Source organism: Galeopterus variegatus, unplaced genomic scaffold (genome assembly GCF_000696425.1).
Source record: "Galeopterus variegatus unplaced genomic scaffold, G_variegatus-3.0.2 Scaffold1221, whole genome shotgun sequence".
Taxonomy (NCBI): Eukaryota; Metazoa; Chordata; class Mammalia; order Dermoptera; family Cynocephalidae; genus Galeopterus; species Galeopterus variegatus.
This window is the reverse complement of record NW_007727332.1, coordinates 357,129-384,288: the sequence shown is the minus strand read 5'-3', so window position 1 is coordinate 384,288 and position 27,160 is coordinate 357,129. Positions and strand designations below refer to the sequence as shown.

General features: G+C 39.4%; 2 protein-coding genes across 4 annotated transcripts in view; both read left to right on the top strand.

Annotated features, from left to right (window-relative positions):
• Positions 1 to 2,221, top strand: part of RAD17 (RAD17 homolog (S. pombe)) — a 41,550-nt gene extending 39,329 nt beyond the window's left edge. The window contains exons 14-15 of the mRNA XM_008575648.1: positions 825 to 882; positions 1,812 to 2,221. Of these exons, the coding sequence (XP_008573870.1) occupies positions 825 to 882; positions 1,812 to 2,076 (323 nt within the window). The 3' untranslated portion in view covers positions 2,077 to 2,221. The remainder of the gene's footprint in view (positions 1 to 824; positions 883 to 1,811) is intronic.
• Positions 2,222 to 2,982: 761 nt separating this feature from the next.
• MARVELD2 (MARVEL domain containing 2) lies at positions 2,983 to 25,689 on the top strand. Of its 3 annotated transcripts, none has more exons than XM_008575644.1 (7): positions 2,983 to 3,026; positions 7,042 to 8,193; positions 10,474 to 10,509; positions 19,267 to 19,415; positions 19,654 to 19,825; positions 23,791 to 23,841; positions 24,450 to 25,689. In XM_008575644.1, the coding sequence occupies exons 2-7, from the start codon at positions 7,057 to 7,059 to the stop codon at positions 24,570 to 24,572; spliced, it is 1,668 nt and encodes a 555-aa protein (XP_008573866.1). In that variant the 5' UTR covers positions 2,983 to 3,026; positions 7,042 to 7,056; the 3' UTR covers positions 24,573 to 25,689. The 3 variants fall into 3 exon arrangements, with proteins under 3 accessions (XP_008573866.1, XP_008573867.1, XP_008573868.1); XM_008575646.1 differs by lacking the exon at positions 2,983 to 3,026 and having other exon boundaries at positions 7,039 to 7,772; positions 8,121 to 8,193; XM_008575645.1 differs by lacking the exon at positions 10,474 to 10,509.
• The last annotated feature ends 1,471 nt before the right edge of the window (positions 25,690 to 27,160 follow it).

Below are 27,160 nucleotides of genomic sequence, written 5' to 3'. Positions count from 1 at the left end.
GTCAGCACCACGCCCACCCAGTGAGCAACCGGCCATCCCTATATGGGATCCGAACCCGTGGCCTTGGTGTTATCAGCACCGCACTCTCCCGAGTGAGCCACAGGCCGGCCCAAAACTGAAATTCTATAACCATTAAACAACTCTCCACTTCCCTCTCTCCCCAGTCCCTGGCAACCACTATTCTACTTTCTGTCTCTATGAATTTTACTACTCTAGGTATTTCATATAAGTGGAATCATATAATATTTGTCCTTTTGTGACTGGCTTATTTTATTTAGCATAATAGCATCAAGGTTTATCCATATTGTAGCATACATCAGAATTACCTTCATATTTAAGGTTGAATAATATTCCATTGTATGTACATACCACATTTTGGTTATCCATTCATCTGTCGAGGGACACTTGGGTTACTTGCATCTTTTGACTATTGTGAATAATGCTGCTATGAACAGGGAAATATCTCTTGAGATTCTGCTTTCAGTTCTTTTGAGTAGATACCCAGAAGTGGAATTGCTGAATCATATAATAATTCTACTTTTAATTTTTTGAGGACCCATCATACTATTTCCCATAGCAGCTATACCGTTTTACATTACTACCAGCAACGCACAAGGGTTCCAGTTTTGCCACATCCTTGTCACTTGTTATCTGTTTTTTGATAATAGCCATACTAATAGGTGTGAAGTGATATCTCATTGTGGCTTTGATTTTGTGTTTCCCTAAAGATTATTAGATGTTCAGCATCTTTTCATGTGCTACTGGCCATTTGTATGTTTTCTCTGGAGAATTGCCTATTTAAAACTTTTTTTATCTGTTTTCAGCTCAGATTTCTTTTATCCAAGATATTGGAAGACTTCCTCTGAAGCGACACTTTGGAAGGTAAGCTGATCGTCTTAATTCCCAAACAGCTGTTGCTGAAATGTCCACTGAATATGTGCAGTATATAATTAGTAAATGTTTTCTGTAAAACCCAAGAAAAAGGTATTGTATTCAGTGATTAAAAACCATATAATTTTATTGTAGACCCTTCATTTTATTAAATATAACAGCATATTTTCACCCACTCCCTATGAAATATATCAGACTAAATAGAATCAGAATTGCAAAGGCAGAGGAATCTTTAAAGTACTCTAGTTAACAGATTTTGCAAGTCTAGAAACCCCTTTTTAGCTTTCCTGACAAGCAGCCTTGAAAATAAATCATCATGCACATCAAATACTATTTACTTAGGATGAATTCTGAGAAATGAAATTCCTGGATCAATAGGTATACACCTTTTTGAGGCTCTTGCTCTGTATTGCCAAATTGCTTGCAAAAATATTTTACCAATTTTATACTCACAGTGTATCAGTATGTTGTTTCCTCCTAATCGATGCCACCACTGGATTTTGTCATTTTAAAAGTATTTTTGACAGTTTAGAAGATGACTGTAATAGCTTTTTATTTTATTTCCACTTTTTAAGTTACAAATTATGTTGAATGATTAGTAACCATTTATATTTCTTTTGTAACTTGTTCATGTTTTGTGCCCATTTTTCTATAATTTCTTTAATTTGTTTTTATTTTGTGAGAACTCTTTACTGAAGACATTAATTAACCATTTTTATATTGTAAGTGGTAAGGATGTATTCACAGTTTGCCATTTACCTTTTAGTTTTATTTATATAGTTTAAACTAAAGGGACTGACTGAACAGTGAGCACAGTGAAGGTAAATGAAAGGCTAGAGGACATGGCTTCATAGTCATCACACTCATGGTATAATTTAATTCTTTGGTTATTATTGATGCCTGCACTGTGAATCTGACAGATTGAAAATGGAAGCCCTGACTGACAGGGAGCATGGAATGATAGACCCTGACAGCGGAGATGAAGCCCAGCATAATGGAGGACTGCCTGCAGAGGAAGCTGTAGATGAGCCCAGTCAAACCATTGAACCTGAAACCTGGTCTCTTCCTTTGAGTCAGAACAGTGGGAATGAACTGCCCGCCAGCCAGCCTCAGCCCTTTTCATCCCGAGGAAACATGGAAGAAGAAGACATGATAATAGAAGACTATGAGAGTGATGGGACATAGAAACCAGCCTGCCCATCAGACTGCTACTGATAGATTGATTTTAGTTTTATGCAGTGGTACTTGAAAAGAGTTAGTATACTTTTCTGGTGAATTACAGTTTGTTAATTCTTCATTATTATGTTATTTCATCACAAGTAACTGACTTATGTCAGTTTTATGCAGTGGTACTTGAAAAGAGTTAGTATACTTTTCTGGTGAATTACAGTTTGTTAGTTCTTCATTATTATGTTATTTCATCACAAGTAACTGACTTCTGTTATCTTGAAGTAAATAGAAGATCAAGCCTTCAAAAAATCTATAATTTTTTCTCTAGTATTTATTTAATTTTATGGAGTGGTTTAGGCAGAGGTCAGTGAGTGAGGTGTGTTTGAACATTATGCCAGATATCAGAAACTGTGAAGGAATAATCCAGAACACAAAAACTTTATGGGGGTTGTAAATATCAATTATAAAACAGTTTAGGATGCAAATATGAATGTGAATAAACTTTGTGCCTTATTTACAGTTTCTCTGTCGTCTCAGATGCCGTTTTTATGTGTTGTACAATGGAATATTTTAGATACTTTGGAAAGTATTTACATAATTTATGTCAAAATTAAAATGTTAAATTTCATTTTGTTCTATCTTTTCACATTGCCTAATATGCACTGTCTGCCACGTATCATTAGGCATACTACATGAGTCTCCATCCAGGGTCGAACTTTTCCAAAGACAGGGAAGGGAGGGATAGGTCGTTCTCTGCAGGAGCCCACTGTGTAACCATTGCTGCGAGGCGCGGGTTGGGGGGCACTGTTGGAGGGGCACGGAGCAGCGCCAGCGCCTGGAGGGAGTTGGACCTGACAAAGCCGGGCGGGGCAAAGCTGTGCTCGGCCTCCCCGGCCCCGCCCCGGGAGCCCGATCTGGTTTCAGTGCCCGGGGCGGCGCGCGTGCTCTTCCCTGTGGCTGCTCAGGTGAGTGGGGCCGGGGGTGGGGCCACAGGACCGCGACGCGGGCTGGGAGGGCCCCGCAGCCCCCGGCCCTGGTGCGCGGAGCGGGAGCCGGAGCGGGGAAGGTGGAGGGGCGCCTCTCCGGCCCCTCGGAACTTCTCGGCCCGCTGGCGCTCGCCGCTCGGCCCCGCCATAACCTGCCAAGGACCGCGACAGGCGGGCGGGACCCGCCGGGTTTCACTCAGCGGACACAGGTGCGGCCAAGCCGCCGCCTTCCGGGCGCGGGGCGGGACCCGCACCCTTGCTGCGATCCCGGTTATTCCTACCTGGGACGTCTGGCCCGACTTAGTTCTGGCCACTTTAGGGCGGAATCTCGAAAGACTGTGGGTTTTCAATCAGAAACGCGAAAACCGACCACATTCCGGTGAGCGAGTCGGGACAGACGGGATTTGTAGGACCGGACGCCCAGAGGTTGACTCGGGGAGACCCCAGCTAAGATGCTCGGTATCCCCTGGCAGTGGTGGGTTAGCTAAAACCCGCAGAGGCTTTCCCTACCTCTTGGGAGCCCAGAAATACCTCAAATCTACCCCTTTCTTGGGCCCGGCAAAACTTGAAAGTCAGCTAAAGCGGTGATTTTGTTTGTATAAAGGTGACCAGGCATGATTCCTGCGACACTTTGCTGGAGGGAGCCATTTCTTCTTGCCACCGCTGTGGCTCTCCGAGATAGGTGTTCCTACAGAGTGGAGTCAGAGACCCGGACCTGAACAAAACAAACCCACTCTGTCTCAGCATGCTGGACCTGAGTGGACTCTCAGTGACATCCTGAAAAACTTTAGGGGTATCAGATATTCAAGATGTGATCAAATAGAGCTGACCATTCCCTTCTAAAATCACATATTTTGTTCTTCCACAATTGTTCACATTTATAATTTTTTGCTTTTTACTTAAACACTGCTAAAGTGGTCTGATTCAAAGAAGCCACTTTTCTCAGGTGAAGATGAGTTAAATCCATTACAGTGAATCACACTTTTACCAGTGAGTTAAATTAACCAGTGGAGTATCCTGTAAAGGCATATATATTTTACATATTGAGAGGTATTATTTAAAACTTGCTGAAATATTTATTGTGTTTTTGCTTCGACATTTCTCAGGAACTGTACATATTTCAAAAACTGTAGTAGTACTATGTATTTCTAGAATTTAAACTTTTCTGGACAACAAAGAGATAAAAGACAAAGGGACAAAAATTACTGCTAATTGCTGTCATTTATAGAGCTCCTACTTTGCATCAGGCACCATGTTGGGGCTATCACAGTCAATCCTCTAAAACTGGAGACCCTAGAATTCCTTCTTGGACCCCTTCTCCATCTCCACCCCATTCCTTTGGAGAGTATATCCAGTCTGGTAGCAGTACGTGCGGTCTGTGGGCAGACTGCCTCCTTGACATTGCTGCCTATATTTCTAACCGGCGTCTGCAACTCTTCAGCCTGCTCTTCCCTAAGGGTAAACTGGAGGGGTGGAGAAATGAAGCAGATAAAATGATCAGATGTCTGGGATTTGTTTCAAAGTAATCTACTGGCAGAGGGAATAGGATGGGAGGTATAGATTAAACAAGATTGACTATAAATTGGTAATTATTGAAGCTGGTTGATGGTACACAAAGGTTCATAATACTATTCTTTCCACTTTTTATTGTATTTGAAAATTTCTATAACAAGATTTTTAAATACCGTATATCTAGAATTTGACTTCTTTTTTTTTTTTTTTTTTTTTAAAGGATGACCGGTAAGGGGATCTCAACCCTTCACCGCACTCTCCCGAGTGAGCCACGGGCCGGCCTTAGAATTTGACTTCTTTTTTTTTTTTTTTAAAGGATGACCGGTAAGGGGATCTCAACCCTTCACCGCACTCTCCCGAGTGAGCCACGGGCCGGCCTTAGAATTTGACTTCTTTTTTTTTTTTTTTAAAGGATGACCGGTAAGGGGATCTCAACCCTTCACCGCACTCTCCCGAGTGAGCCACGGGCCGGCCTTAGAATTTGACTTCTTTTTTTTTTTTTTTAAAGGATGACCGGTAAGGGGATCTCAACCCTTCACCGCACTCTCCCGAGTGAGCCACGGGCCGGCCTTAGAATTTGACTTCTTTTTTTTTTTTTTTAAAGGATGACCGGTAAGGGGATCTCAACCCTTCACCGCACTCTCCCGAGTGAGCCACGGGCCGGCCTTAGAATTTGACTTCTTTTTTTTTTTTTTTAAAGGATGACCGGTAAGGGGATCTCAACCCTTCACCGCACTCTCCCGAGTGAGCCACGGGCCGGCCTTAGAATTTGACTTCTTCTCACGATCTCTGTGGTCCATTGTATTACTTCAGAGGTTTCCTAAACAGTCTTCTTGTTCTGGAGTGTACTCCCAACACAGCATCCACAGCCTGTTAAAAACAAGTCAGATCATGTTATTCTACTCAGAATCTTCCAATGGCTTCTCACCTCACTCTTGGTAAAAGTTCAAGTCCTTTCCAGTGGTTTTCAGCGCCCTGCATGATTCAGACGGCTGCAGTTCCACTACTCACCTTCTCACTCTGCTGCTGCTGCACTGGCCTCCATGCTTTAATATTTCTTGCACATGCCAGGCACTCCTGCCTGGACTTTTAGACTAGCGCTTCCATCTGCTTGGAACACTCTTCTCCTTGATACCTGCCTGGTTTCCTCCTTCACCTTAGTTCTATATTCAGATGTCACGTTCGTTATGAAGACTTCCCTGGCCACTCCTTTTAAAATTGTAACTCTTCATTCCCTTTCTCAACTTCGTTCTTTAGCGTATTATATATTTTATTTCTCTATCGTCTGTTACCACCCTTCACTAGAATTGAAGCCCCATGAAGGCAAGGATTTCAGTCTGCCTTGTTCAATGATATGCCTTCAGCATGCCTGGTGCAAAGTAGGTGCTTGGCAAATATTGGTGGAATGATAGGTCTCCATTTTACAAAGTAAAATCAAGCCTTTGGAATTTCCAAATTGTTCAGTGTCATAAAGTTGGGGTTATCCATTTTAATTTTGAGATCTTGATAGTCTTCAAGTACAATACCATTTGCCCAGTAAGTCTTCAGTAAATACTTGCTTATAAGCAATTGGAGGGAGAAATTCAATGTATCTTAAGCCTAGTAATTGCATTAGCAAATTGTTTCCTTCCTTTTGCATATGTGCCCAGGTCATTGGTTTCATGAAAGAAATCAACAGGCCTATTAGTAAAGGTGCTTTATTTCTGAGGTGGGTTGAATACCTTCTAAGATACTGTCTCTCCGTGGCAACAGTTAATCACCTTTAGAAAACTACTCTGAAAAGAATATTTATGGTTGTTACTGCTGTTCTGTGTTGTACCTGCAGGAAACCTTAGGCTTTGGTGATTTTTATCTCAGAAAATTCAATTTTTAAAATCTAGTATCAAGTGTTAATATTTCAGTGGAAGAAGCAATTCCTGTAAACTGACTTCCTTGATTTAGGAAGGGAGGACTCTCCACTCCCTGTGTTTTAACAAGACTGCTTCTCCTTGGCTATTCCATAGCAGCTGTGAGTTAATGAAAATGAAGAGTATTTGCTGACCCATCAAATTTTGGTATGCTGAAACTCTTAAATATTTTGATTCAGATGTTTGAAGAAAGGACTTTACTTGGGAGTTTGTTAGTGTTCTGTATTGTTAAAGTTTTGTCATTTTTGTTTTTTTTTTTTTTTCATTTTGTTGTTTATAGGGCTCATGGATAAATTAGACTTACAAATGTTTCAATATGTAAAATTCAGAGCTAAGGCTTAAAATTTTGATTGCACTTAAAATGGCATAGAATGATGACTATCCCCAGATAATCTAATAGTTACATATATTTAAAATATACATATAATGTTTATTTTTATCATTTTTATATATCCTAATAATTAGACATGATCATGTGAGTCTCCTGAATACTTTTTGCTATTAAGTGAGTAAAATCAGCATTATTGAAAGGATGAATAACTAAGCATAAGTGATAACTTTAATCTTGGCCACAGGTGTGAAAATCACAAATGTCGTCAAATGAGGGAAGATCCAAAAACCAGGACAGGCACTATGATAAGGTCCCAGGAGACTTGCCCTATCAAGATGGCACCATAAGAACCCTCCAGACTCTTCAGGACAGTGAGCTGGCCGTGAGTGCTGATCCTTTGCCACCACCCCCTCTCCCATTACAGCCACCATTCGGCCCAGACTTCTACTCAAGTGACACAGAGGAACCAGCCATAGCACCAGATCTCAAACCTGTAAGGCGCTTTGTCCCTGACTCCTGGAAGAACTTCTTCAGAGGGAAAAAAAAGGACCCAGAATGGGATAAGCCAGTTTCTGACATCAGATACATCTCTGATGGAGTGGAGTGTTCACCTCCAGCCTCTCCAGCAAATCACCGTTCACCTCCCGACTCCTGCAAGGATCCTTACCGAGGGTCAGAAGGAACCTTTAGTTCCCAAAAAGAGGCTGATGCAATGCTTCCCCGAGATCCCTATGGGTCTCTAGGCCGACACACACAAACTGCTCGAACATACAGTGAGAAGGTGGAGGAGTATAACCTGAGGTATTCCTACATGAAGTCATGGGCAGGCCTGCTGAGAATTCTGGGCGTGGTGGAGCTGCTTTTGGGGGCTGGCGTCTTTGCTTGTGTCACAGCTTACATTCACAAGGACAATGAGTGGTATAACTTGTTTGGATACTCACAGCCCTACAGCATGGGAGGCAGCCTGGGCAGTACGTATGGGGGCTATTACTACAGTGGCCCCAAGACCCCTTTTGTACTTGTGGTCGCTGGATTAGCTTGGATCACCACCATTATTATTCTGGTTCTTGGCATGTCCATGTATTACCGGACTATTCTTTTGGATTCTAACTGGTGGCCCCTAACTGAATTTGGAATTAATGTCGCCTTGTTTATTTTGTATATGGCTGCGGCCATAGTCTATGTGAATGATACCAACCGAGGTGGACTCTGCTACTATCCATTATTTAATACGCCAGTGAATGCAGTGTTCTGCCGGGTAGAAGGAGGACAGATAGCAGCAATGATCTTCCTGTTTGTCACCATGATAGTTTATCTCATTAGTGCTTTGGTTTGCCTAAAGTTATGGAGGCATGAGGCAGCTCGGAGACACAGGGAATTTCTGGAACAACAGGAGGTAAGTGATTTCACAAGCAGTCATTTGTTTTTTGTTTTTTGTTTTTTCTGTTACTTGCTCCTTTGTTAAAAATGTAGAGTCCTCAAAACAGAAAGTTTTCAGGGAAGTCTTTTTTTTTTTTAATGATTTGAGATTCAAAAGTCCTAGCTCAGTATCTGATATGTTTTGACTGAGATAACCCACTTTGGTGCTTCACTGCTGTATAACATCACCAGATGTGTGATATATAGTTTGATGGTTGCATTATTATGTCTGTCTGATGCTTAAGAGGAAAATACAGCTACTAAATTTCTGCAGAGAATAATAATATACTCAGTAAATTAAGTGTCTCATCATTAAAGTAAGTTTGAGGACAATTTTGATTTTTTAATATAGTAAAACTTAATAAAAACCCATACATTTTCAGTTACAGGAGGATAGTTCTCACTTAAATGTTATGATTTACTTTTTTCTGGTGAGTTAAATAAAGCCAAATAAGAATATGGCAAACCTTGTTTAATTTTTTTTTTCTTTAAAGTATTGAGAGGTTGAGTTGTAATGAACATAGTCTGTGAAAACTTGCCCATTGGTTTTGCTATTTCATCCTTATTTTGGAGAGATGTATGTTCCAAAATTAGAATGGAAGCCCAGTACTTATATTTTTTTCTAGGATTTAACTAATTAAACATAATAATAATAATGAGAATAAATCATCATCATAATAATACCTGGAGGGCAAGATTATGTAAAAGCCCTATTTAAAATTATTTTAGTTGAACAGTAGCAAAAATGTTAGGATATTTTCTGCTAGTTTCATTGTGTCCTGAAATAAGTTGATGTTTTGCTTTCTTCTAAGGACACGTGTGTACTAGAATCTCCTGTGCCACTGAAAATGTCAGTATTTACCTTAAATTTTTTTTAAATTTTAACTATATCATAAATTTTTCCTTTCCTACTTTTCCCAAGACTTCTTAGATACTGTACAATTGCACATATATAGTGTATATTGGGCAAAACTATAAATAAAAATTAAAACCTGTCCTTATAATGGCACACACTGACGTGTATTTTGTTTTTATTCTTTTGCATGATCAAATAGTTTTATAACAAGTACCTATGCATCATACAAAGAAATTCAGCATTTTTCTTTTTCTTTTTTTTTTTTTTTAAAGATGACCGTAAGGGGATCTTAACCCTTGGCTTGGTGTTGTTAGCACCACGCTCACCCAGTGAGCTAACCGGCCATCCCTATATAGGATCCGAACCCTTGGCCTTGGTGTTATCAGCACCACACTCTCCCGAGTGAGCCACAGTCAGGCCCTGGAATTCAGCATTTTTCAATGTGATCCATATTCTATTGTCACAAGATATATTGATCTTGATAGAACTATACATAGATTCAAATTATTTCTAAAAATTTATCTCAGCACTTCAAGCATATTTCTTAAGTTTACATCTCTATGTACATAGTAAAGAATGTTAAGTTTTGGGCTGGCCTTGTGGCTCACTCAGGAGAGTGCGGTGCTGATAACACCAAGGCCACAGGTTCGGCTCCCATATAGGGATGGCTGGTTCGCTCACTTAGGAGAGCGTGGTGCTGACAACACCAAGTCAAGGGTTAAGATCCCCTTACCGGTCATCTTTTGAAAAAAAAAAAAAAATGTTAAGTTTTAATCAGTGTGAAATCCAGATAATGAAACTCACACACCTCATAATTTTATGCTAGTTTAATAACGTTATTTAATCTTAACATTTCACAGTTCTACATGAATATGATTATAATTTTCAATGTAATACTTTCATTAATTTTTTCTTTCTTAACTAAAACTCACTTCTGTAAGACTTTCCATAATGCTTAATTAGACTTGAGTCACTTCTGATGTTGAAGGTTGTGCCTGACTCTGTGTTGCTATAAATTCCTAAAAGTTAGAAGATGGAATGGCCTTTGGCTTTTTTTATTAATTTTATAGGGTAACCATCCTAAACTCTTTAATAATGCAAGGTAATGGGAACCAGAAATAAATAAAATCTCTAGGTAATTCAAAGCAACATAGCTAATAGTCTCCACCATCCCATATTTCCAGCTCCTCTCTATGTTCCTGATTGACAGGGAATTACAGTTATCCCTCCTCTGGTTCTCCACTGACCCATCAAAACCTAGGCAAAAGAGTAGGAGGAACACCCATCAAGTAGATGAAGCTCTGTAAAACTGAGGTTGGGCTACAAATACAAATGGGTGAAAATATTTGCGAAGTAGCTTCACATGCCTTTGACAAATTATTTTAACTCTTTTTATTCCAGATAAGTGAGCCATCATTGCCATCGAAAAGGAAAATGGTAAGAATAAAGTTTACTTCACATTATACTTTAGATTTGTTGAATATTTTTCTTTCATGTCTGTTTATCTACATAGTAGAATCATTTGTCTGTGAAAGTGTAACTATTACATTGAGTTCATATTAGGACTTTCACCTTTTTTAATACTAAAAGGACCAAATTAGATAATCCTATTTCTAGCTCCTTTTAATTTTGTTAGATGAAAGTTTGTGCTTAAAAGTTTATGTTTAAGAAGAAAAAAAAAGCTTATGTTTGGGGCTGGCCATTTAACTCATTTGGTTAAAGCACAGTGCTGATAACACCAAGGTCAAGAGTTCGGGGCCCCCATACTGGCCAGCACCACCCCCTGTCCCCCCACCAAAAAAAGGGTTTATGTTTAAAATATAATTTTTTTTAAATGAAAGTGAGTCTCCCATACCTTCTTCCTTTCTCTTTAAAGTTTTTTGCTGTTCTTTTCTATCCTTCTTACTTTGCCTTCAAATGGCAAATTTTGTAGTGTCAGGGAATTCCTATAGCTGCGTGACTGTAGGCAAGTTATTTAACCTTTTCATGCCTTCACTTCTTTATCTGTAAAATTAGAATAATAATAATTTCTGCCTCACGAGTTTACTGAGAGGATGCAGTGAGATGCTGTTATTATAATTATTTGTATATAATAAGTTAATGTAAAATATAGTAATAATCATAATTTTACCCACATTGAAAAGTTCTTTTTTAAGATACTGGGCATTATTTCTAAGCAAGAAGTTGAGAGTCTAACCTTTGGATTTGTTTGTTTCTTTGAGAAGGGAGTATATTCACTTTGTTCAAAATTCCAAAGGGTCTGTAATACAGAGTCTTCTCTCATTTCTATACCCCAGCTTCCCTGTCTCGTGGGACCAGTTATCAGTGCCTTGTGTTTCCTTTCAGAAATGTGTTTAATTACATATATACATTTGCTGTACTCTCTTTTCTACACAAATGGTAGTATGCTACACACACACACAGTTATGTCCCTTCAGGTCTTCAAGCACACCCCCCAGAAGGCCCCCCTGCCCATTTTTATATCTGAGTGACAGAGACGGCTTAGAAGAAAACTGACCAAAATCTATCCATTCAGCAAATATTCATGACCTATCTAGAGGACAGGCCCTATTCCAGGTGCTAGACGCAAGGTGAACACAAAACTGTCCTTGACCTTGCAGAATCAGTAGTCTCAGGATTTTTTGCAAAGGAACTTTCAAAAACAGGGTGGGCTCGGGGAACACTCAACTTCCTCTCCTTCTCCCACCTCCCCTACTCTGCAGAGACCACTGCATTTCTTTCTTTTTTTTTTCCTTTTTGTCTTTTTTCGTGACTGGTAACGGGATCGCAACCCTCAGTGTCACGCCCACACCACAACCGGCAATGGGATCACAACCCTCGGTGTCGCGCCCGCACCGCGCTCAACCAGTGAGGGGACTGGTCTCTATATGGGATCCGAACCCTCGGCGGGAGCGCTGCCGCACTCCCAAGCACCACACTCTACCGAGTGCGCCACCAGGCCGGCCCTAACAATACATTTCTAAGTTGTTTCCTTATTAATATGTAAAGCTCTTTTGCATTCTTTTTTTATACCTATACCGTATTGCATTATTTGAATATATCATAATTATTTAGCCATAAATGAACATTTAGGTTGTTTCCAGTTTTTCATTATTAAAAACAATGCTTCAGTGAATAACCTTGTACATAGAAGTACATACTCATACATACTTCATTCCATATATGTATATATACGTATAAGTACACCTGACAGATAAATTCTGAGAAATGAGTTTCTTTTTATTCTGCTGCCCACCCCCAAGAAGTGAGTTTATGAATCAAAAAGATGTGCACTTTTATTTATTTATTTTTTATTTTTTTAAAAGATGACTGGTAAGGGGATCTTAACCCTTATATAGGGATCCAAACCCATGGCCTTGGTGTTATCAGCACCACACTCTCCCAAGTGAGCCACGGGCTGGCCCTTGCACTTTTATTTTGATTGCCAGATTGCCCAACGGAGGTTTTACTAACTTCCACTCTAATAGCACTACAGGCTTCCTAACATCCTGACCTACACAGTGTATTAGGAAATATGCTGACATCTGTCAGTCTGATTGGTGAAAAATGGTATCTTGTGTAATTAAAATTTGCATTTCTCTTATCAGGAATGAGGTCGAGCATTTCTCATATGTTATCTTTGCATTTTTCATATGTTGATTGGGTTGCTTATTTGTACAAGTTATTTGTTAATGAGTTTTTTTTTTTTTTTTTTTTTTTTTGCGGCTGGCCGCTACGGGGATCCAAACCCTTGACTTTGGTATTGTAACACTGCACTCTAACCAAGTGAGCTAACTGGCCAGTCCCTGTAAATGCCCTTTAAAAGATTTCTTTTAACTTTATTCTCCATGTTATAACAAAAAATCTTTGAAAATATTTTGTTTTTAGCTGGCCAGTTCAGGGATCCAAACCCATGATCTTGGTGTTCTAACCAACTGAGCTAACCAGCCAGCCCTGAGAATGTTTTATTCACATTGAAATAGGGATTATGAAGTAGACAGTCTGTCCAAGGGATTGTGTTTAATACATCAGCATCATCATTAATTCATTCATTGAACAAACGTGCCAATTAGGCTGTGGACTAGAGATATCAATATTACAGGGAGCATCATCTCCATTTTCCAAGGGCTAACAAATCTAGTGGAAAAGAAAAACAGACAAAAGACTAGCAGAGTGTGATGTGTGTACGTGTGTATGTATATGAGAGAGAGAGATCATCAAGGACTATAGAATTAAACTAGATAACTTGCTTAGAGATGGGTATTTTTCTGACATCTCCAGGGGAAAGTAGTTTATAGATGATATTGTCTCACATTTGACACTGCTGATTGGTCAAAGCATCCTTTGGGACCTAAAATTAGCCACCTTTTTTAAAGGGTCAGTTGTATTAAATTACTTTTGACATGTATAGAGTTATCTGAATTATATAGTTAAGATGGCTCAACAGCTTTACTGGGATTTTTCTGGATATCCTTAAATCTTTAGAAATCAAGAGACACTTGACCAGTCTGGACTGACCAGGTGCAGGACAAGTGAGGCTGGCATTAGCTACTCTGCAGAATACTGAAGCACCTCTCTCTCATGAGGCGGTGTGGACCTAATGCTACAAGGCTATGCACTTTAAACATTGAGCATAAAATGACAGCGGTCCTATTTGTGTACATGTTTATGTGTGTGGTGGGGGTTGGTTTTTATCATGCTTTATTTAACTTCTGGTTCCTATACCCTTGTGTTTTAGTTAGTTTTATGTTCATTTATTTATTCGACATTTATTGCTGTCAGGATATACATTTCAGTTAGACTTGTTCTAATTCAATGACAATGGTACTAACAGTCAGAGAAAGTTAAATGATGTACGCACTTTTAAGCTGTCAAATATACATATTAGATACTGAAACGGATAATAGTGGTTGCCTTTTAGGAGGGCACCTGGCTATCTGGGGGGACAGGGGAAGAAGGAAACTTGCTTTTCATTATAAACTTTTTTGGACCTGTTACACCATGGGTATAGATTACCTGTTCAAAAAAATTTTTAAGCTTTGCAAAAATTAAATTAATAAATACCACACCAAGTTCAAGGGTTCAGATCTCCATACTGGCCAGTTAACAAAATTAAAATTAAAGTTAAATAAAATAAATACCTGTTTAAAATGTTAAGATAAGCACTATAAGACTGATAATTTTTTTTTTTTTTTTTGTTACCGGTAATGGGATGCAACCCTTGGCGTGGTGTCACCCGCACCGCGCTCAGCCAGTGAGCACACCGGCCATCCTTATATAGGATCCAAACCCGCGGCGGGAGCGCTGCTGCGCTCCCAAGCGCTGCACTCTCCCGAGTGCGCCACAGGGCCGGCCCTAAGACTGATGATTAAATAATTAGTAACACTGGCCCTTTGTTTGAGATTTAAATGCAACTTCTCTAACTGGTCCTTCCCATGTTAGTACAGAAACAGAAGTGAGTTTGACCAAATAGGAGTCCTCATGATGTTGGCTTTGGCAGAATTATTGCTAATGCTCTCATTCAAGATTTTCAATAGTAAAAAAAAAAAAAAAAAAAGATTGTCAGTAGTACCTTAACCCACTGGTAAGTCCCACCCCTTCTGAGGGACTGACCTGGAAACTCATAAATTCCACCCTGGCCAAGAACAAATGCAATTGCTATATTGCAGCCCAGTGAGAGTCCTAAAATAATGCTACGTGCATAGAAAATGTTTAGGTTAAAAGGATTGTGCTTTAGAAGGTGGATCAGGATTAGAAAGTGGGTTTATAATGGAAAAGGGGCCTAAAAACTTACACATAGGTAATTCATTTTCTGAAAGCTGACATTCTTGTTAACAGTTGATGCCAAAATCTGGTATCAGAATTAGGAAGAGTGCTGACATCAGGAGGTGTGTTTCAAAACGTCCGTGAAGACATGAGTCTACTTGCTTTGGGGGGTTAAAGGTGTTTTGGGGGTTTGCAGATGTTGGTTGCTCAGCACCAGGCTGGACAGGGCTGTCGAACTGGGCTGGAATGTGGCAATGGTGGTCACTCTTGCCCAGGGTAGAGTTTATGGGCTTCTTGATCAGTCCCTCAGAGGTGGTGGGATTTACCAATGGGATTAAGTGCAGAGCAGAGTCAACCGGAAAGGCCAGAATGAGTTGGAGGAAGTTGCCCCAAATGATAGGATGGTCAATGTCATTGTTTGGTGAGAGTGTAGCTGAAGCAGCCTCCACAGGTGAGACAGGATTAAGAAGATCTACTAGAGAGTTCTAGGGTACCTCTTCAGGATACCTAGAAGGTTGGTGCCTAGCATGTCCAGGATATGTTGCAGGGTCCCAGACCCTGAGAGGTCCTGGAATAGTCAGGAATAACATTGGTGAAGAGGAAATGAACTTTAGGATCAGACAAATTTTGAATTTGGGTAGATTAGCTACTTACTAGCTCTGTGACCCTGGGGAAATTACTTAACTTGTCTGGACTTCAGTTACTTGTCCCTTGTTTGGACTACATACTAGATTATCCCTTCTTATTTTGTATTTTAATGAATATAATTTTTAAAAAGCAAATAAGATCATTTTTTAAAGAAATAATATATAGACATGAAATAAGATCAAATAGAGACAGCAACATATTCTAATAAAACCCTAAGTGCTGCACTGAAAGAAAATCTTTCTTTTTCAAGCTAGAAAGGTCAAAATTTAAGCTGGGTATTGAAGGTGATGGTATGGGTTTGGGATCAGATGCCTGTGTATCATTACATTATCTCCTCAAAGGGAGACAGAATCAGAAATAAGACAGATGCACACTGAAACACAGATAAATCTCTCCCCATTTTTTTTTTTTCCTTTTTTTTTTTTTTTTTTTTTTGGCAGCTAGCTGGTAAGGGGATCTGAACCCTTAACTTGGTGTTATCAGTACCACACTCTACCAAGTGAGCTAACCAGCCAGCTTCCCCAGTTCTAACTTGACAGGATAGACATGCAGCCCATTTTTAATTTGAAAAATTTAATAATTATATCAGTAGCATTACTTATCCTGTTGCTTAATTACTTGCTCTTGTGCATTAGTTTGTTTCCGATTGCTGTAACAGAATACCTGAGACTGGTAATTTATAAAGAAAAGAGATTTGTTTTGGCTTATGGTTCTGGAGGCTGGGAAGTCCAAGATCAGGCAGCCACATCTGATGAAGGCCTCGTGCTGCTTCATAACATGGTGGAGAAGGGGAAGAGGAAGCACGTGCATACGAAAGACAGCAAAAGGGGGTGTGGGGTAGCTTTGCTTTATAACAACCCACTCTCACAAAAACTAACCCATTCCTGGAGAACTGCGTTAATCACTTTGTGAGGGCAGATCACCCGTGACCCAAACACCTCGCTATACTGCCACATTGAAGAATTAAGGTTCCTACACATGAACTTTTGGGAGGCACACTCAAACCATAGCATCTTGTATCACAATAAAGCATTTCTGATATCTGCTGACAACACTAGTTTTTGCTAGAAGCAAAGAAAGGTCATATTAAATCTGAGGCTTTGGGCCTTTTTCCTCTCCCACTTTGATTTGTTTACAATCAGAAGCACTGTTTAAGGGTGGCCTATCTCAGGGCTGGAGCCTAGCGCATCTTTCCCATGAAAGCCTAAACAGGTTTTAATTCTTTGTCTCATGTCTAGTTTTAGATTTCAGCACAATAGAGTTTCCCAAAGTGATGATCAGTGAGGTTTATCCGTTTCCCAAAGTGATGATCAGTGAGGTTTATCCAAAAAGATCAGAAGAAAATGTTAAGACCATAAAAACATAATTTAAATAGATGAAATAGTCTGTATGTAAATATTATGATTTCTTAAAATTCCCTTTTCATATTAAAAGGTAAATTGTGGAATTAAGAATGGGCAAGTAAGGAAAATGGGTAGTTCCTGCTTGAAAAAAACTTTACCTAGAAAAAAATTAATTATGGATTCTCCTGCCCAATGGGGCTACCTGGGCAGAAATCATGACTTTGACCAGGAAATCTGAGATTGGTGGCTGGGCCTGCTGTTGAGATCTGAAGGGCCAACATATGCTCCATAGCAGCTTCCTTAGCCAGCCCTTGGGAGAACTGGATTGTTAATTATTTAGAAGCTAAAGAAAGATACCATGAAAAAGAAATCCATTTATCCAAGCCAGAAAAGTTTCCCCAGTGTGTAATACCAGGGTTCATTTTCAAGATTAAACATACAAGAATTCATTAAGATGAAGAAATGGCATCCTAACTCGCAGAGAACACAGCAGAATAATTACTAACCTCAAAATGTATTTCCTAAGGGCCAGCCGGTGGCTCACTTGGGAGACTGTGGTGCTGATAACACCAAGGCCATGGGTTCAGATCCCTATATAGGGATGGCTGGTTTGCTCACTTGGGAGAGCATTGTGCTGACAACACCAAGTCAAGGGTTAAGATCCCCTTACCAGTCATCTTTTGGGGAGAAAAAAATGTATTCCCTAAAATACTCTTGCTTAATCTCGTTTCCTTAGGGTGTTCTGCCCCCTACTCACGTTTTGCTGCTTTTCGGGCCCAGTGACAAGGCATGCTATCTGCATCTGGGTGATCTGGTTTCCCTTCCACCTAGCGCCTTGGGTGCAGAGCTTCTCCTTTTCATAACCTTCCCCTAGGGCTGGTGAGCAGCCTCCACATTGTCTAATCCAGTCCATGGGGGTGTGCTGTTTGGTGAGTTAAGAGCTGGTGGTTTTTAGAATGAGCTAATGTTAAACCAAACCTCAAAGCCAGTCTCAGAGGTAGGGAAATCAGGAAACAAAGGGTTTAAAAAGCTGCCTGGCAAGATAAAGAACATAGTTTTAAATCCTGTTTTGTATTTTATTTGCAAAGAGGTAGGGGACCCTCCCAAGCATTTTCTTGAAGGCTTAACAGGTCAGTAGAGTGGAGGGAAGTTACTGTTCCAAAGAGGAATCATGCTCCCAAGCACGATCTCACTTCCCTCTAGGCGTAGGCATTGCCTGCCCTGTCCATCACAAACTCATTGCTAGTGTGCTACTAGCACTTCAGGGAACCTTAGGATATGAACGATACTCGTTTACGTAAACATGTTTCCTCATTTAAAGTATCAATGAACCAAACAGTTCTGGGTTTTAAGTGTGGCTTTCCCACTTAGTAGCTGTGTGACCTTGGAGAATTTACTTAACACCTCTGAACCTCACTTCTTTATGTATAAAATGGAAACACCTCTTTTGGCAACTACTTGCCTCAGCAACTTGGTCAGTGTCCTGGGCCCTGTCCAGCAGAGTCCCTGAACAGCCTTTTCCCAGCCCCAAAGCTAAGCATCCATCTTTGCTTGTCCTTTCTAAAGTGGATTCTGCTGGGTCTTCCAATTACTTCTCTCTGTCAGCTATTCTAGCTCTTAAAGCCTGTCCCCTGATACTTCTTGTCTGAGCCATTTCATCTTGTGTTCTCTTTCTCTTTTGAATGCATTTTTTTTTTTAATACTAAAAAACGCCTCTAAGTGCTCTGGTTGAGGGATCAGGGTGACTTAAACTACCATCTTCCACATTCAGGATTCTCATCGCCTTTTCAGAGAATCAGAGGTAAAGGACACTTGGGTAGGTTAAAGACACTGCCTTTCCTCTGCCTTCCCAGCGACATCCTCCTTACATTTAAAAATACTGAAGATCAGGGAGGGTTTCTTCTGAAGGTATATTTGCTTGCTTCCCTTTTCAGATCACAAAAACAATGTAACTCATTTCCCTTTCTGACCTACCCAGTGGCTGCTTATAACTAATTCATCTCAAGGTCTCAATATCAGCGTTTTTTTCTCTTTTCACATAGTCTTGTTCCATTTTTATCCCTGAATTTCTTACTTTGAACTACCTTTTTTATTCTTTCACTGTTTGTTGGGGTATAAATTCTAAATAAGTACATACTTAAAACCCTGCATTTCTCATTTCTTCATTCACCTTTAACATATACACAATTGGGTTGGAGGGTATTTTACCTACTATGTACCTCCCATATCTCAAATGTGATTCCCTCTAGCTCTTACGAAAACATTCAGGATGACTTTGTGACTATAAAACATGTAATTCTGAAGTGCAGTGTTAATTACCGTTCACACTTTTCTTCCTACCCTCCTCCCCATTTTCTTCTAGGAATCATTTTGGGATTTGGTGTTTTTTTCCTGCCTCTATTTATAAATAAATGCTCTTTTTGCTCCCTAACTTCAGTGTGAAATGGCCTCTGGTGGTGACAGACAAAGAGACTCAGAAGTTAATTTCAAAGAATTGAGAACAATAAAAATGAAACCTGAACTACTGAGTGGACACATCCCCCCAGGCCACATTCCTAAACCTATCGTGATGCCTGACTACGTGGCGTGAGTATCTGTCTGAATTCTTCAAGGTGGAAGTGGAGGGGGCCCATTTAGGCTTTTCATTTTCCTGTCCATCTTCAATTCATACTCTGCTTAAAATCATTTATCTGAATGGTCGTTTGTTATCGAAGATGTTATACATTGAATTGAAGGCACAGTATGGTCAGTGAGGAATAAGATAAGTTGATTTCCCATTCGGCTTGTTTTAGTGATAGAGTTATATCTTATATTTTTCCCTCAGAAAATACCCTGTGATTCACACGGATGATGAACGAGAACGCTATAAAGCTGTGTTCCAAGACCAGTTTTCAGAGTACAAAGAGCTGTCTGCAGAAGTTCAAGCCGTCTTGAGGAAGTTTGATGAGCTGGACGCTGTGATGAGCAGATTGCCATGTCGTTCGGAAAACCGACAGGTCAGTGTCTGCAGCTGCCTAGGAGAAGCAGTGAAATTTAGAAGATGAATAATCTTACCTTTTTAAAAATCCATAACCATTTACCTCTGCTGTCTATGTCTAGGAGAGCATTTGATATCTGTAAGGTGACTAGTCAAGATTACAATTCAAATTATATAATTTAATGTCTTTTGCCTTTAATTACTAAACAGTATTTTCTTTTCTTTTTTTAAATAAATTTGGTTATTTGGGGTTTGTTTTTTTTTTTTTTTTTTTTAAAGATGACCGGTAAGGGGATCTTAACCCTTGACTTGGTGTCGTCAGCACCACGCTCAGCCAGTGAGCTAACCGGCCATCCCTATAAGGGATCTGAACCCGGGGCCTTGGTGTTATCAGCACCGCACTCTCCCGAGTGAGCCACAGGCCGGCCCGAATTTGTTTATTTTTTAATTGACATATTAATTGTACACATTTATGGGGTACAGTTATATTTCAATACATGTATACAATATTTTATTTTCTTATTTAAGTAAAATGTAAATTTGCCTAAGATACATATGAGTACTGAGTCAGTCAGGGTCCCAAAGAAGACAGATGGAGCACTTAAACGAGGGTAATTTGAGGAGGATTTATCCACACAGGGGAGGGGAGGGTGCATCCCCCCTGCCAAGCCGGAGCCAAGCAGTTACCATCCCAGGCCCAAAGAGCAGAGGGCACGGTGGGTGAGGGTGGAGAGCAGCTCCAGAGCTGCAAACATGGGCTCCTGGGCACCCACATAAGACTGATACCTGTGGTGATGGCAGAGAGGAAAAGCAGGAGTGGAGATGGGAGTCATAGGGCACTTAGCTTTTTCTCTGGTGTTTTTTTTTCTTTTTCCTCACATTTTTCACATTTTTATATCTCTGAAATAGGGATGCCTCATAATCAGTAGCATTTTTTTATCAACTGTATGTTTTTACTGAGATATAATTCACATGCCCTAAATCCACCTTTTTTAAGTGTACAATTCAGTGGGTTTTAGTATAGTCACAAAATTGTGCAGCCATCATCTCTCTCATTCCAGGATATTTTCATCACCCTCAAAAGAAACCCCGAACTCATTAGCAGTTATTCCCCATTCCCACTTATCCCCAACCACTGACAACCACTGATCTACATTGCGTCTATATGGATTTGCCTATTTTGAACATTTCATATAAACGCAACGATACATGGTCCTTTATGTCTTTCACTTAGCATAATGTTTTCTGAGTTCATCTGTACTTTAGTATGATATCAGTACTTCATTCCTTTTTATGGTGGAATAATATTCTAATACATGGATATACCACATTTTGTTTATCCATTGATCGGTTAATGGACATTTGGGTCATTTCTCCTTGTTGGCCATTATAAATAATGCTGTTATGAACATTTGCGTTCTGTCTTTTCTAAAGAGGATATAGTAATCTAATCTATTGTTTGTATAATTAAAATTTTTAAATCTCACAGCTTTTTAAAAAATAAATGTCAGACAAATTTATGTTTGTGAATACATACACACACACTCTCTCTCACATGTGTGTATGTAAATTCTTCCCCTGAGAACCCATATTAGTTGGACGTCTTTGTTTTGACCACAGGCTTTGTATTTTTGGTTTTGTTTTGTTTGGGCAGCTGGCCAGTACAGGCATTGAGCCCTGGACTTTGGTGTTATCAACACTGCGCTCTAACCAACTGAGCTAACCAGCCAGCCCATGACCACAGACTTTTAAGTGTACATTTAAATCAGTTATAATTATGAGCTGTCTAAGCCAAATGTGTACAGTAGTAACATTTTCCTAATCCTGGAGTGATGGAATGGTGTTGGCTAAGAGACATCAGTACCAGGAAGCAGGAGAAATCCAGCAAATATTAAAGGTTGAGGGTCAGTTGGTACCATTTGGAAAACAAGTGAGGTCCATAGGTATGAGAAAGGTGACCAAGTTTAGAGGCCCTCAAAGGAGTGCAGGAAGGAACAAGCAGGCCCAGGAATCTGCATTAGCACAGGGTGGGAGGAGCAGGCAGTTGAGAGAAATGATGCTAAAAACCCAGACTGTGACATGGACTGTTTGAGCCGAGGCCCGGTGGTCTTTGGTTTGTGTGCTTCGTGTGAGTGAGCAAGGGCTCCAGCACATGCATCTGCAGCAGGGTCCTGATTACAGTAGTGCTGAGAGATGTTTCCATGTAATATCAACAACAGTCATTATCTCAGATTTTTAACATGACATGGCAAGTAAGTAACCAAAATGACAGGCCCACAGTTATTGTCCATGTCTCCTCCAGTCCTTATCTAAAGTAGCAATATTAATTGTATCACAAAAGTTAACTTCTCATCAGCCACAGGCTGAGCTTTGCCCTGGGCAGGATCTGCAGGGCTCATGCATTTTCCCACCACATCCCCAGGGAAGCTTGTGACACATTTCAAAGTCCATCCTGTTTAGAGGCACAGGTTCTCTCCCAAATCTGGCTGTGCACCCTTGAAAAATAAAACAATCAGTGCTGGCCCAGTTAGCTCAGTTGGTTAGAGCACAGTGCTGATAACACCAAGGTCCAGGGTTTGATCCCTGTACTGGCCAGCCACAAAAAAAAGAAAACAATCACATGGCTTTTCTGAGCCCTTAAAATAGGAGTATTGCCCCAAATAATACCTCTGGTCTTCACCCGTCTTAAATTCAGTTACTGCGACAGATTCCAGAATGAGTTTTACAGCTCTTGTCTGCACGCATCTCCAGCACAGCACCCCTAACCCCAGCAGCTAGTTTATTCCTGCTCCAAGACCTGTTATTATAGATTACAACTGAATTACAGTTTCATCTTTACTGTTGGCAGGCAATCAAAAAACAAATGACCGAGGTCAAAGGTTCAGATCCCCGTACCAGCTAGCCGCCAAAAAAAAAAAAAAAAAAACCACAAACAATACTCATGATCTTAGTGTGTAAAAGAATATTGAAGAGTTAAAATATATTGGGAACAGGATGTGGGTAAGTGATGGAAAATGTTCTCAGGGAAGCTTTTAACACTGTAAATTATTACGTTTTATTTTTTCTTTATTAGGTTTGCAGCATCTGGCAATTTCTGTGCATAGGTTTGCATGGATAAATAAGGACATTGCTCTAATAATCCTTTCCTTTTGGATAGACTGTTCAACCCCTTAACAGAGTTCATATGTATTATGAAACTTAGAATAAAGTTAAAAGGGGGCCGGCCCAGTGGCGCACTGCTACAGTGCACCGCTTGGGAAGTGCAGTGGCGCTCCCGCCGAGGGTTTGGATCCCACATACAGACCGGCCGCTCACAGGCTGAGCGAGGTGCGGGGGCAACACCGAGGGTTGCGATCCCGTTGCCGGTCCCGGTCCGGTACGGGCACGACACTGAGGGTTGCGATCCGTTGCCAGTCACAAAAAAAGAGACAAAAAGGAAAAAAAAAAAGAGTAAAGTTAAAAGGAACCTTATATTAGCTATTTGCAAAGATTGGATAGTCTCAGTCTCATAATCCCAACATTTAACTTGAAAAAGAACTTTCCAAAGCAGATGAAAATTATAATAGCAGCTAATGATGTGGTTATGTGCCAAGTACTTTATAAGAATAATTTCAAATAAGTGAACCTTCTCACAACCCTTTGAGGTTGTTATGGTTATTATTTCCATTTTACCAATTAGGAAACTGAGTCTTAGGGAGGGTAAATAGCTTGTCCACAGTCACACAGCTGGCAAATGATAGTACTGGGACTCGGGTCTGGTTTCCTGAGGGCAGGGACCTTTCTCTCTCATTCACTCCTGGATCCCAGTGCCTGCAGATAGTAAGCCTTCAAATATTTGTCCAGTGAATAGAATTTTCATGTATGAATATTTTCATTATAGTTGTAAGTAAAAATAGTTTTCTATCCTAAGTTCCAGTGTGCTTTGAGACATGATTGGAATAAATACAAGTGTTTTAACTCAAGTATACAATATCTTATTTTTAGGAACATGAGAGAATTTCAAGAATCCATGAAGAGTTTAAGAAAAAAAAGAATGTGAGTTAAACAATTTTCCTCTGCAAAGTATATATTCTTATCCAGGTACACTTGTGATAATTGACAGGCTTCTGATCCTTTTAGCTAAAATACTTATTTTTTGTATTAAGATACTGCTTTTTAGGGAAAATCGGTGGCTGTTGGATGCCACTTCTTGTCATCTGTGTCCTGAATACATTGTGCTGTATCTTGATTTAGCAACCTAGAGAAATGAGCAATGATAATGGAACTCTTCACCCACATTTCCTTCAAAAAGATTAACTTATTTTACGTCTTTCTAACTCCATCCTTAATTTAATCTCAAAAATCAGTAGAAGCTGGAGAGACCTTTCATTAATCTTTTCTATACTTATTACTTACTTCTTTATGCTTAAAGTTACCTCAGCTCTTTGTACTTCCCTCTAAATTTTGCTATAAACCTAAAACTGCTCTAAAAAATAAATATTAGAAAAATGTAAAGAGCTTAACTGTTATTCTGATTAGGAAGATTTTGAAATCTGCTGTAGATAATTGTGCTATATAGAATCATTTTCTGGATGATAATGTATATTTCTGTGTTCTTCACTGAGGAAACCAGAGGCTGAATAATAGCTATGTTTCTTTTACAGGATCCTACATTTCTGGAAAAAAAAGAACGCTGTGATTACTTAAAGAATAAACTTTCTCACATAAAGCAAAGAATTCAAGAATATGATAAAGTAATGAATTGGGATGTACAAGATTATTCTTAAACCTTATTTGAAACCACTTTTTTATAGCAACTTTTTTATAGCAAATTTACTATTTATTTACTGTCTTTTTTATGCTAGTCTGTGTTTGAGAAGCAAGTGTTTCCTGAATCAGCTTCTACTTGGTTTAACCAGTACATTATGTTAAATAGTATGATTTTGCTCAGACATTTCAAAACTAATTCAAATTTACCTTTTCTAAGAATGGAAGAAATCCTGTATTTATCTTTGCACAATTTCATATCCATCTGTCTCATTAAAATGTGTTGTTATTTTAGAGATCCTGTCTTTGCGGCATGATGAGCTAGTGGACTATCAGTTCTGGTGCTGCTTTTTCCTTTTTTACTTAGGCAGACTCCTAGGATTTTTCTAAGACAAATTTCTCTCCCTAAGGAAATTCCTAATGGATTCCTAAAGGATACTTCCTAAGGGAAAGTGGGTGACACCTTTTCAAAGATGTCATTTCTTCCCTTAAAAGGGGTTTGAGTTCCAGATCAGCATTTTCAAGCTTTGTGATCTTGGGCAAGATGCTTAATCTCCCTATGCCTGTTTCCTCTTCTGTAAAATAATCATACATACTTCATAGGGTTGTTATGATGATTAAATGAGTTAATATTTGTAAAACGCTTAGAAGAGAACCTGGCACATTATAGGAACTATATTAGTCTTTGTGAAATCTATAGAAATGTTCGTGAAAAGGTCCTTAATGAGCAAACCCAACCCAGTTCACCAAAAGGCCGTGTGTCTCATGCCTTTCTTTTTGGTGCTGTTAGCTTTTTCCACATGTAGCGTTAGGTAGACGCTTCCCTGTGGTTCTGTGACCCTCTGGGGCTGCACACAGCCTCCCTGTCTTTAATATTAGAGTATCACTGTGCACATCTCTCCATCTCCCCAACAGCCCAGCCTGTCCTGTATACATCAAATAGAAGGATTGTATGATGTTGCCTTTTCTCTCCCCTTTGGACATCCATCTTAAGGCCCGATGAGGTTACACTTACTTGGAATCTCCCTTTGATTTATTGGGATGTTTCATCTTTTCAAGAATTATCTTGACTTTGGGGCTTTATTTATAAGAAATGTTTTATTTTTGTTAGTATGAGCAATGGACTGCCTTAAAAATTTTTTTAAAAAAAATAATCATTATTACATCCTGTTCAGCAGTGTCTATCTTGTAGATAATTTCCTGGAGTAGAATTACAGTTTCTGCCTAATACGAGTATAGCTGCCATTAAAACCTTAATGTTCAAAGCATTTTCTAAAGTGATGAAATCAAAGAAAAGTATGCAGAAAATCAGAAGCCTAGAAACTGTTGGTCACTGAAAGAACTTCCTAGCTTTTCTTTGTCAATAAGATCTTTATTAGTGTTTATTGTTGATATTTTAATTCTATGGTTCCCAGACTGTGCTTAGGGCTGTGCTGTGTCTGAAGAGGTAACGCCTGGGGAAGTGTGAGGCTCCTTATGGGAGCCCCCAACTGGAACAACTTTACTTTCTGTTTTATATATTGGGGCCCCATGTTAACATTTCACTTAAGAAGAGCACCAATGCTTTTAAAAAAAAATGTAAAATTTTACCATTTTGGTAGATTGTAAAGTGTTAGATTAATATAGAAATAAAATGTTAAGGAAATTTAACTTTGTGAAACTTTATTTTACTACAATTACAAGCGTTGATCTTTGAAAACCAATGCTGTAACATTGATTTTAAAATTTTTATGGCAATACTTGGGTGTATTAAAATTTCAGTTACCTATTGTTTTGTGTATTCCCTTTAATGTTTGCTTTTCTAACGTTCCTGTGTTCACCGGATATGTTTTGAAAATATTTTTGCTTAAAGAAAATAAACTGGGGAAAAAAAGTAAAAGAAAAGAAACTGGATAGTCATTGAAAGCCTGTAGATCTTGATGTTCAGGTGACTCACTATTTCCCCTTCCCCCTTTTTTAACAAGAATTCACAGTCAAGGCTGCCTGGTTTTTATAAGGCTTCCATAACAAAGTACCACAAACTGAGTAGCTTAAAACAACGGAAAACTATTGTCTTATACTTCTGCAGACTAGAAGTCTGAAATCAAGGTCTCAGCAGGGCCATGCTGTCTCTAAAACCTTTTTGAGAATCCTTCCTTGTCTCTTCTAGCTTCTGGTGGATTGCTGGCAATCATTGACGTTCCTTGGCTTGTAGATGCATCTCTCTAATCCTCCATCCTCAGAATGACCTTCTCGCTGTGTCTTCTTGGCCTTCTTATAAGGACACTAGTCATACTGGATTAGGGGCCCACCCTCTCCAGTATGACCTCATTTTAACTAGTTATGTCTGCAAGGCATTTATTTCCAAATAAGGTCACATTTTGAGGTACCAGAGGTTAGGATTTCAGCGTACGTTTTGGAGGGGACACAGTTCAATCCATAAAAGTCACCTTTGGCAAGTTGTGAAATTCAGAAGTAAAAATATTTCCCTGTACATTTTCTTTCTTCTGTCTGACTTTAACACGTATTCCAATTTGAAACTTAATATGAGGATATGTCAGTATATCTAAAACTGGAAAAAAGTATAAATTTTTTACACACTCATTTGCCAGTTCTGTGTGAAATGCTT

What these genes read in the sequence shown, in the direction of transcription:
- MARVELD2 (XM_008575644.1), top strand. Translation starts at nt 7,057, where the DNA reads ATGTCGTCAAATGAGGGAAGATCCAAAAACCAGGACAGGCACTATGAT. An exon ending in TGCCATCGAAAAGGAAAATG is followed by an intron (nt 10,510 to 19,266) that starts GTAAGAATAAAG and finishes CCCTAACTTCAG; the next exon opens with TGTGAAATGGCCTCTGGTGG. An exon ending in GTGATGCCTGACTACGTGGC is followed by an intron (nt 19,416 to 19,653) that starts GTGAGTATCTGT and finishes TTTTTCCCTCAG; the next exon opens with AAAATACCCTGTGATTCACA.